The sequence below is a fragment of the Callithrix jacchus genome, chromosome 14 (assembly GCF_049354715.1).
Source record: "Callithrix jacchus isolate 240 chromosome 14, calJac240_pri, whole genome shotgun sequence".
Classification (NCBI taxonomy): Eukaryota; Metazoa; Chordata; class Mammalia; order Primates; family Cebidae; genus Callithrix; species Callithrix jacchus.
Window position 1 is genome coordinate 18,323,211 of NC_133515.1, and position 11,141 is coordinate 18,334,351.

At 35.5% G+C, this 11,141-nt stretch overlaps 1 protein-coding gene across 1 annotated transcript in view; it reads left to right on the top strand.

The window, feature by feature from the left end:
• Positions 1 to 9,037, top strand: part of SLC5A7 (solute carrier family 5 member 7) — a 29,359-nt gene extending 20,322 nt beyond the window's left edge. The window contains exons 7-9 of the mRNA XM_008980227.4: positions 963 to 1,116; positions 3,354 to 3,571; positions 5,097 to 9,037. Of these exons, the coding sequence (XP_008978475.1) occupies positions 963 to 1,116; positions 3,354 to 3,571; positions 5,097 to 5,726 (1,002 nt within the window). The 3' untranslated portion in view covers positions 5,727 to 9,037. The remainder of the gene's footprint in view (positions 1 to 962; positions 1,117 to 3,353; positions 3,572 to 5,096) is intronic.
• Positions 9,038 to 11,141: the final 2,104 nt, after the last annotated feature.

Sequence of the window (11,141 nt, forward strand, 5' to 3'; positions counted from 1 at the left end):
AATCATTTAATAAAAGCAACCGTACAACATTTAGGTACAAAGTAAATGAGTATACATAGAAGTTCTAGTATTTTATTTAATGCCGGCTGTATTGCCTTGAGCACTCTGCAATGCTTACTTCGGAAAACACCACATACATTGACTCTCCCAGTAGAAGGCAAGTTCCAGGAAAAGAACCATGACTTATTCATCTATGTGCATTTACAGCCATTATATTGTCTGGCACATAATTGGAGTGTATAAATATTTTTGGATTGCGTTGATTCAGATTAAATGTCATACTTTCAAAATCTTAATTATTTTTTAGAACATTTTATGATGGTTAGGATCACCAGATTATAGCAAATTGAAGGCTTCTAGGGTAGTTTAAATGCTGTTCAAAATAGGTAAATTAATGAAAAGCAATAATTGCTCTATGAAATTACAGAGAAAAGGAACTCCAGGAATAATTGAAAGCTGATGATAACATTGTCTTAATTCAATTGGGTAACGAAGCATCATAAACTGAGTGGCTTATAAGCAACACAAATTTATTTTTCACATTTTTGACGGCTGGGAAGTCCAAGATCAAGATGCGGGCAAATTCAATGCCTGGTGAGGATTCACATCCTCATAGAAGGCACCTTCTCACTGCCTCCTCCCAGGGTGGAAGGAAAAAGAAAACTCCTTTGGTTCTCTTTTATAAGGAATCCACCCTTATGGGCTAATAATCTCCCAAAGTTGTCAACTTGATACCTAATACCATAACCTTGGGGATCAAAATTTCAATGTGTGAATTTGGGGGGAACATAAACATCAGACCATAGCAAACTAATTGATATTTGTGGTTACATGCCACATTTTTAAAATACTACCAAGTTGTACTTTTGACTATTGTAAATGTTATTGCAATAAACCTTTTAAAAAAAATGGAATAGATATTTGCCTCTAGTTCACTCTCCATCCTTGTGTTTCTCACACAGATGCTGGGTGGGATCCCATGGCAAGCATACTTCCAGAGGGTCCTCTCTTCATCTTCAGCTACCTATGCGCAAGTGCTGTCCTTCCTGGCAGCTTTTGGGTGCCTGGTGATGGCTCTCCCAGCCATACTCATTGGAGCCATTGGAGCATCAACAGGTAAATCTCCTGCAACTTCACCACATGTGCCAGTTAATTGACCAATCCCCACCCAGACACCCTTCCATCTCACTTCCCTCTCACCTCCACATAGCGAATTCCTTCTCATCACATTCATATATATATATAGTTTTCTTATAGCATTCAGCAAATTGTATTCTAGTTCAGCAGTCTCCAATTTTTTTTTTTTTTTTTGTAGAGATGGGGTTTTATCATCTTGGTCAGGCTGGTCTTGACCTCAGGTGATCCACCCACCTTGGCCTCCCAAGTGCTAGGATTACAGGTGAAAGCCACTGCGCCCACAGCCCCTAATTTTTTTGATTTCTCACTCCACTATGTAACGTTGGTGAGCACACTCTCCTCCCAGTTTTGGTCTATTTATCCATTGTTTATATGCACCCTTGTCAGCAGTGGATCTCAACCAAGGTGCATGCTGACATCAACTGGAGAATGGCGGGGGTTCTTTTAAAAACACCAATATCTAGCCTACTTCACAGGAATTTTATTTTAATAACCGAAGATAGAGACAGACACTAGTGTTCTTTTAAAATCCCTAGGTAAGTTGAAAGCTAGAGAGTCACAGGCTTAGAGTCCTCATGACCTCCATAAAGATTACTTTGAACTTGAGATTTCTGCTTTACATTTTTAGTAGTTTTTACTTAGGAGTTTTCTTTCTTCAAGAAATCAATGAATAAATGTTTAGTTCAAGACAAACTAAGAAACTAAGTCACTTACAGAATAACTTACCCAAAATTGGTTTTAAAGAAAGAGCATTACGAAATGTTTATCTCCCTGTTAGTCTCTATGTAGAACATGATCAAAAGCTAACCTTTAATTAATTAAATATATTAATTACTCCTGATCATTATGGTCCTGTGCTGTAACTTTTAAGAACACTCAGTGAAAATACATCATGTTAATCCAGATTCAAAGGCATCTGGTAGGTAGAGGTAACAAAATAGATTAAAGTTCATCTTTTGCCCTGTTGTATTTTGTAAAGGTAATCCAGGGTTATGTTCCTATGGCAACTTTGACTTTCAACTAGTTGAGTCATTTATTGGATTGTTTAACTTTTAGGAGAGCAATCCTGGTTCATAGTGTACACTCTCCATTCCAGTTGTTCATCCATGAGACAAACACTGCAAAAGATGTAAAGATGACTGACAAGGTGGTATGTAGTGTTTGTCTTTGAAAAAAAAAAATACGTATTTCTCTCCAAGCAAAAAACATATCTGTGTGTGTGTGTGAGTGTGTGTGTGTGTGTATGCGTGTGTGTGTTTGTTTATTGTAGGAACACAGGCTAATAGAAACAGCATTAAGCCTGTTTTTTATTAGATTAGACACACATTCTTGTTTGTTATTTCTGTTGTCATAACATACCAGTTAAAGCCATAAAGTTGCCTGCATGTAAGCATAGCTTTGGTACCAACTGTATAATAGAACATAAGGGAAGAAAAAGTGGTAAGATCCAAAGAAAACACTTCCTATTTGGTCCTATGATCATAATATTAAAGAAGTTCAGCAAATAAAAGGCCAACAATGCTAATGTACATTTAAGGATTCCATTGTTCTTCAACACATGCTACAACTAACCAGTAAAGAAGCTACGTACTCAAAGGTAAACCTGTTTCAAGTCTTCTTACCCTACCCACATCCAAAACTTCCTCATAATTTCAGCCACATGACTGTACTTTTTATTCAATAAAAAGGGACTGTTCTTAATCTAGTGAAATTCTATGCAATGTGAAAATAGTTGGGAGGAAATTAATGCTGAGGCAGCTTCGAAACCAAGTTTATATGCGGAAAGATGACAGCTGAGCATAGCCCCACTATTGTCTTTCTTCATTTACACATGGATAACTGAGCCTTAAAGAAGAAACAGTGAATATCCTACCACATTTCCAAGTGGTTGAAGGGATACTCTAGAATTCTGTTTATGAGCATTTGTTTTCTATGATTCTACACAATGCAATACCATCATTGCAGAAAAGAAATATATGTCTTACCACTAGTGTCTGTGCAGGCATTGTGAATAAGACTAATAAAACCATATCCTTTAGAAGCAAGGAGATATAAGACATTTCCACTTAACTAGCATGTGGACTTCACACCTAAGCAGACTAATGTTCATGATTCTGAGTTTATTTCAAAACAACCTAGTAAATAAGATGACCCCAGATAGATTAAGAACATTTGGCCCCTTGGTTGTTGTAATGGTTGTTGATTCTGTTCAACAGACTGGAACCAGACTGCATATGGGCCTCTAGATCCCAAGACTAACGAAGAGACAGACATGATTTTACCAATTGTTCTGCAGTATCTCTGCCCTGTGTATATTTCTTTCTTTGGTCTTGGTGCAGTGTCTGCTGCTGTTATGTCATCAGCAGATTCATCCATCTTGTCAGCAAGTTCAATGTTTGCACGGAACATCTACCAGCTTTCCTTCAGACAAAATGTAAGAACTTTCTTTCAACCTGTAATTGACCAGCATTGCTATTGCTGCTCCTGGTGTTGTATTTGTTGTATATACAGCATTATATATTAATTAATATTCTACATCAAATCTGACTGTACTTTGATTAAACATATGAGATTCAATAATAAATTATACTTATGCTGAAGGGATGCTATCAATACATGACATTACTCATGTCAATACTGAAGGAAAAATATTGATATAATTATTTCCCAAGAGGTACAATCATAGGGCTATCATTTAACCTTCTTGTCTTTCTGATGAAAGAGTAATGAAACCTAAACTATCCAGCAAAACTATTAGTATAAGTAAATTGTCTATGACGCTGGAGAAGCTTGGTAGAAGCAGGGCATAGCAAGTTGTTTGACACATATTTGTGTATTTGACACGTATTTCTGAACTGTTTTATATTTGCACTCCCAAGTCCACCTTTGCAGGAAAACATCCTCTCAATTAGATTTTCCTTATTGAATCAAAGTGGCTGCAAAACAGCAAGCTTCTTGTTTGATTAAAGTTTTGCCTCTCTGTAGGTTATGGTTGACAAAACAATGCCAGTGTTTTTGCTTTTGTTTTGTTTTGATTTGATTTGAATTTTTGTTTTGTTTTGTTTTTTTCAATTTAACCAAGGTACCCCTTGGATAAGGCATTTTTTTTTTAAATTTTACTTTAAGTTCCGTTACATAAGCATATGCGTGCCATGGTTGTTTGCTGCACCTATTGACACACCCTCCAAGTTTTCTCTCCCTGCACCCACCCCTGCCCCCCAACAGACCATGGGTGTGTTATTCTCTCCCTGTGTCCATGTGTTCTCATTGTTCAACTCCCACTTATGAATATGAACATTGGTGTTTGGTTTTCTGTTCTTGTGCTAATTTGCTGAGGATGATGGCCTCTAGCTTCATCCACGTCCCTGCAAAGAACATAATCTCATTCCTTTTTATGGCCACATAGTATCCCATGTTATATATGTGCCACATTTTCTTTATCCAGTTTATCATCAAGGGGCATTTGGGTTGGTTCCCTGACTTTGCTATTGTAAATAGTGCTGCAATAAACATACGTGTGCCTGTGTCTTTTCAAGAGCATGAGAAGGTAGTTAGCCTTAAGGATAATAGCACTTCTACAAAGAGATAAAGTAAGGATGGCCTATGCTCTGTCAATGCCACATAAGAACTGTTCCCTAATATGAATCCTCCCTTGCTTTATTATCCTTCTCTGACACCATGTTAGCTCATCCTACCTTTCACCCTATGCATTCAGGAAAATGTTCAGGTAGCCTAGGCATCATGCATCTGGTACACAGAAACCACTCCCAAAAGTCCACCCAGGAAGCCACCTTGATTGCTTTTGGTACTGTAGCTGATGTAAGGTTTTCCCATAGATTGAGCCATTTGAACCAGGGGAATTCTTTAAACCAGTTTTGAAGCACAAAATGTGTCTCATTTTTTGTCTAAATGAGCCAAGACACTGTGCAGAAAATTGACACTGTGGCAATTTCTTACAGGCTTCGGACAAAGAAATCATTTGGGTCATGCGAATCACAGTGTTTGTGTTTGGAGCATCTGCAACAGCCATGGCTCTGCTGACAAAGACTGTGTATGGGCTCTGGTACCTCAGTTCTGACCTTGTTTACATCATCATCTTCCCCCAGCTGCTCTGTGTACTCTTTGTTAAGGGAACCAACACCTATGGGGCCGTGGCAGGTTATGTTTCTGGCCTCTTCCTGAGAATAACTGGAGGGGAGCCATACCTGTATCTTCAGCCCTTGATCTTCTACCCTGGATATTACCTGGATAACAATGGCATATATAATCAGAAATTTCCATTTAAAACACTTTCCATGGTTACTTCATTCCTAGCCAACATTTGCATCTCTTATCTAGCCAAATACCTATTTGAAAGTGGAACCTTGCCACCTAAATTAGATGTATTTGATGCTGTTGTTGCAAGACACAGTGAAGAAAACATGGATAAGACAATTCTTGTCAAAAACGAAAATATTAAATTAGATGAACTTGCACCTGTGAAGCCACGACAGAGCATGACTCTCAGCTCAACTTTCACCAATAAAGAAGCCTTCCTTGATGTCGATTCCAGTCCAGAAGGGTCTGGGACTGAAGATAATTTACAATGACCTCATCTAAATAAAATACTGCTTTTACAAACAAAGCACTATAATAGGGTAGTTCTGGAGAGATGGTTTGCAGAATACAAAAATATACTATCAAATAATGTTCAGGAGGATAAAAATTCATATTAAGTGCAATTGCACAAATACAAGCCAAGCTAGCAGGAAGCTCCTATGAAAGCAACAACTTTCTTTCTCATCCATATAGAGTTGAGTTTGATGCTAGATAGTTTTGCTAGGTATAAAAAATAAACAAAGCCCCACTTCAAGAAAAAACAGCCAAGCCAGAGTATTTATATTTATTGCAAAAAGAGGGAAGTAGATAAGAAAGAGCCTAAGGAAAAGGAAATTGGATAGTTTTGATACAAACTTTGTTAATACACTGATGAATTCAGTTTAATTATAGTATTGAAGCTATGAGAATAATTTCAGTTACTCCCTTGAATGGTGTAATGAATTAACCAGCTGATTTTTCTTAGTGTGATGATTAATCCTTTCTTTCATGTTCTGAGCTATAATATTTGCTGAATATGAAGTTTGTTATTCTTTTAGTAATGGCATGTAACATTCTGAGCAAGGGCAAAGCAAACACAAAAAGTATTGCATCCTGGCACTTATTTATGTGCAATGTGGTAGGAAGATAGAATCCACCTTTGTAGAGGAGCACTGGGCAGATTTGTATGTTTCCATAGCTACTATATGCATAAACAAGAGTACCTGAAGGATTATTAGCTGACATTAAAGCAATAAGTTCATTAAGCAGAAAGTAATAGGAAGAACAGTACATTTTTATCTTCATCTGAAGCATATAAAGTTTTGTCCCATGATAAAATAAGTAATATCTAAACTAGTATATAAGTTAATATTGGAAGTGAAATTGAGCCTTACGTAAGGAGAGGTAGCTACACAGCATCAGTAATGTTTAATAAGAGGCACCTGATAAATTAACATATATTTTATTGAATACTAGTTATGGAAAGCCCCCACAACACCTCCTGATAGTAGTAAAAAGAGAAAAAACAAACTCTACTAAATTTTACATATTCATTGATAGGAAGGATTTAATGTTAAGGGATCTACTCTTTGGCATTTTTTCATATAAGCCAGTCCTAGAGACTAGACAAATAACTACTACAAAAAATACATAGTCAATTTTAAAATGCAGAAGAAAGCAGAAAATAAAATAAGTCCTAAAGGAAAGAAGCCATTAAGTATTTGATGACTATATAACATTCATGAGATTGGTCATTAAATAATGTTTTGCTCCTTTTCTGGTGTGCGTATAAGTGTGTGGGTGTAATGGTTTGTGTCCATTTCAAATGTTTTCACACCAGTCACACATTATAGAAATAATTGGAGCCATGTCTAAAACAGCAGACTGAAGCGATGAACTGAAAATTGATCAGGGAATCTGATGCCATAAAGTCAGTCTGAATTGTTGAAACTAAAGCAATTTTTTCAAAAATATTTCTTTTTTGCAAATCATGAACAAAATAAACTTAGTGTTCAGTATTAAGAATAAAAGTTGTATCTTGACCCTAGAATTTCTTTTATAAGATTTAACTGTAATTGTTTCAAAACATCAAGTAATACATCTTTATCATTAAACATGAATTTAATGTCTAAGATCATTTTTAAAAGATAATTTTTATTTTAAAATTATTTTAAAATTAAATAATTTTGCATGTTATATTTTCAGTGCCTTTTCAAAATCTGGTGGCAAATATTACACTGCATTCAAAATATTCACTGAATACCATATATATCTAAATGAAAAGAGAATTACTTTTACTAATCTATTTTCTCAAAATGTATTCAGTACACTATGTAGTACATGGAAGGAGTGTATTTTTGGAACCAGTAAGGATGGGAGTGCATGATTCTCAGATATTAATTGAGAAAAGAGAAATGGGAAGGAAATTTATTAAAGAAAAACTGCAGAGATTAAAACATTTAACACCTATAAGTAATTAATTGCTGGAGGGAGACCATGTATTCCAAATGCACCATGCTCCTCAGCATCCTACCTGAACACTGACTTTTATCCATCCTGTCACCCTGAGCATCTGTCTCAACCTGCTAAGTAAGGCACAGGCTTCCACCATGTGCATCAGGAAACACCTCACTCATACTGTCATAGAATGCAACAGGGAGGCATACTCTCTCTTCAGGTCTCTTTACATTGTACCATTCTGTTGGGCAACAATTGTCCAATCAGCCACACTTAAGTCCAGTGGGGAAAAAAAGATTAACAGTAAAAATGTTTTCCATTTAATTCAATTTCTAACAATAAACAGATACAGGGGGCAAATGTTTGCCCTGTTCAAAATATTGAAACTAGATAACTTAAATAATTTCAGCCTATGAATAATACTATATTGTTTTGAACCCATTATTCCTCACTTACTTTCAAAGTAGATATATAAAAAACTAGTTTTTTATTAATCCCCTAATGTACTAAATATTAGCAAGATGATTTTTAAGTATAAAAAAATTTAAAGAACACAAGAAAGGAAACAATGATCACAAGATCTTCACTTAACATATTTGTGCATAAATTTCCCCCCAATTTCCAAGACAGTTATATCACAAAGCTGTGAAATGTGGAAGAGTAAACTTTGTACCCATCATTTGCTCTGTTTTGACATAATGAGTAATGCAGACATTTATGTATTCTTCCAGCTTCAGTCAATAGACTTGATTTTCAAAATCTGCCCTCAAATGAAACTAAAATGAACAAAACATTTAGACACTAGCTATATTAACCTTGGAAGGCAATATATGTGGATAAAACATTAGAATAAAACATATATTTTATTTTCAAACTTTTGATATGATTGTTACATATTTCTTGGGTAATTTAAATACTTCTCTTTCCCACACATATTCAAAACAGCAAGCTTGTAGCTGGACTGCAACATCAACAACAAGTTGTTTCACGCAGTATCAAAGAACAAATTCATTGCTACACTTACAAGTAATGAATTTTATGTGAATATGAAATAAATATAAGCTTGAAATAAGTGAATCTAATATAATGGCCATTTCTCTTTTTATTTGGAAATAATGAATTAACATTATATTTTAAACATAAATTATGATTTTTTTCTGTTTAAGCCTTCACGTAAATTTACACTGGTATGATGTACAACTCATTGTAAATTTGCCACTTGATAGATGCATACAATAATTCTAGAACATATATTTTTGTCTGTCAAGGTATTATATAAAATTATGCTTAAAATAAGTAGATTTACAACTGTGTAAATGTTTTAAATGTAATGGTAATATATTAAATTGTACTGGTCAATTTAGGATATTGTTGTCTAAATTTGGCTTTTTGGGGTCCTCTCTTAAACTAAATATATATGGTGCTTCAGTGCTTCAAGACAATAATGGAATGAAATCAAAATAAGCCGCCTCATTACTGGAGGATATGCAAATGCTAAGTGGAAATGCTGCACCACATGTAAGTCTTGGGGCAATATATATCATATCTCAAAAACAAATTTAAATTGTTTTCTTGGAAAAGACATTCTACCATTGTACACAGGTCTTTTGTGAATCCAAGAAATCAATAGAATGATATCTATTAAGAGTCTCCTGCACTACTGACTGAGCTAGCCAGGTGACTCCAATTATATGCACTCCAATCCCATAAAGAATATCTCCATTTTTCAAACCAAACAGCTGCCTAACAGTTACATGAAGTCAATCAATAAGTGACAAACTGGCTGTCACTGTGCTCCAACTATGTGCTCTGTATCTCTCATCTTATTCTCTCAAGGTGTCTTTAAACATGTCGTTGTATGTACTCTCAGAAGAACTTTGGCCTTTCATGCCTTAATTATAATAACCAATAGTGCCTTTGGAAGTATACAGGACAGAAGGCCCTAGAATGAGTGTAGGGATGAATCAAGGAACGAATTAAGTAGGTATGTCATCGAGTTGTCTGAGTTGGGGACACACTTCTGAAGATTATACATTTTTGTTTTATCACAAATCTATCATGTGGGGGGAATTATTAAGAACCAGAAAAGAGACAGCATCAGAATATAATATTGGGCCTCTGGACGTTTTTTTCATTTTACTCATTGTAACTAGAGAGCTTAAATTTGATCCTTGGCGTTCTTCTAAGACAGGCATTCTTAAGAGAGATCCAGGGAGCTATGGGATAATGATAATTATTATTTCTACAATTTTTATGCTATCACCTAAAGAAAAGTTCCAAAACAGTAAAAACAGCCATTGTATCTTATTTGAATTCTCTAAAGGCAGAGAATTTGTGGTGATCCTACTTTTATTTTTGGTTGGAAAACTATAGTTATTTATTTGAAAGAGGTACTGCATTATGTATTTTGGAGCCAAACTGCTGTGTTGATTTATCAGTTTGTCATATAGAGGCAGTTAAAAAGCATAAACCAGAAGGCTAAAAATCTGATAGAATTTGGAGCAAGAGGTATTATTGAAAAAAGTAATTGAAAACAGCCTCTGATAGTGCAGTGCCACAGGTGAAGCTGAAGAGAACACTGTAGTTTCCATGTCGATAAAATGCACAATAGCTGAATGAGCAGTTGGTTAAAACCATGGCTAACACTATGAAATTCTAGAAAATAAAAATGAAAACCCCAGGTCATCGCAGAAGTTTCCCCTTCTTGAATTGAACTCTTCCCTCCCTTTTCCTCGGCATTGAAGGCATTTGGCAAGTGTTAGCACCTAAAAACAAAGAACAGGCATATGGTTTTCTCCTCTCCACTTTAAAGCTCAAAATTCTGAGGTCCTGAGTGGCTGGCTAAAGGGTCTCAGAATCATCTGGAGACATTGTGACTCACAAAGCCCTGAAGGATGTAGAAGGATGGTGCCAGGAATCACATTCTCTTTCCTTGGGGCCTGAAAATGGATAGAGCTGGGAGAATTATTAAAACACTTTGAATTTCTTTTATTTTTGTAAGGCTTCTTATTTAAATAATCTTTAACATCTTTTGTATCCCTAAATTTTCAACTATGCCCTTATTAGGAAACCTATTCAGAGATTGTAGCATAGCTTTGTAGGCAGTAATTGAGAGAGAGTGGGACCATAGAACAAGACACACATGGATTCTCACAGCAGCTCAGCAACAAATTGAGGGACACAAGAGTTGTATGGTCTTAGCCAAGTCACTTAATCTCTGTGAGCCTCAATTTCCCAGATGTAGATGGTATTTGCTTGTTACTGGTAAATTATATGATGCACACAAGCTTACCTGAAACCATAACTATCACTTTGCAACTGGAAAAACTGTGACAACATTTATCTAGCTTTTAGGAAATCATCTTGACTTTGAATCTTGTATTCAACTAGTTATCAGCATGGATTCTATGTTAAGGATGAAAAAAAAGGGATATGTTTTAAAATACATTGACTTATAGGTCATTTTTGCT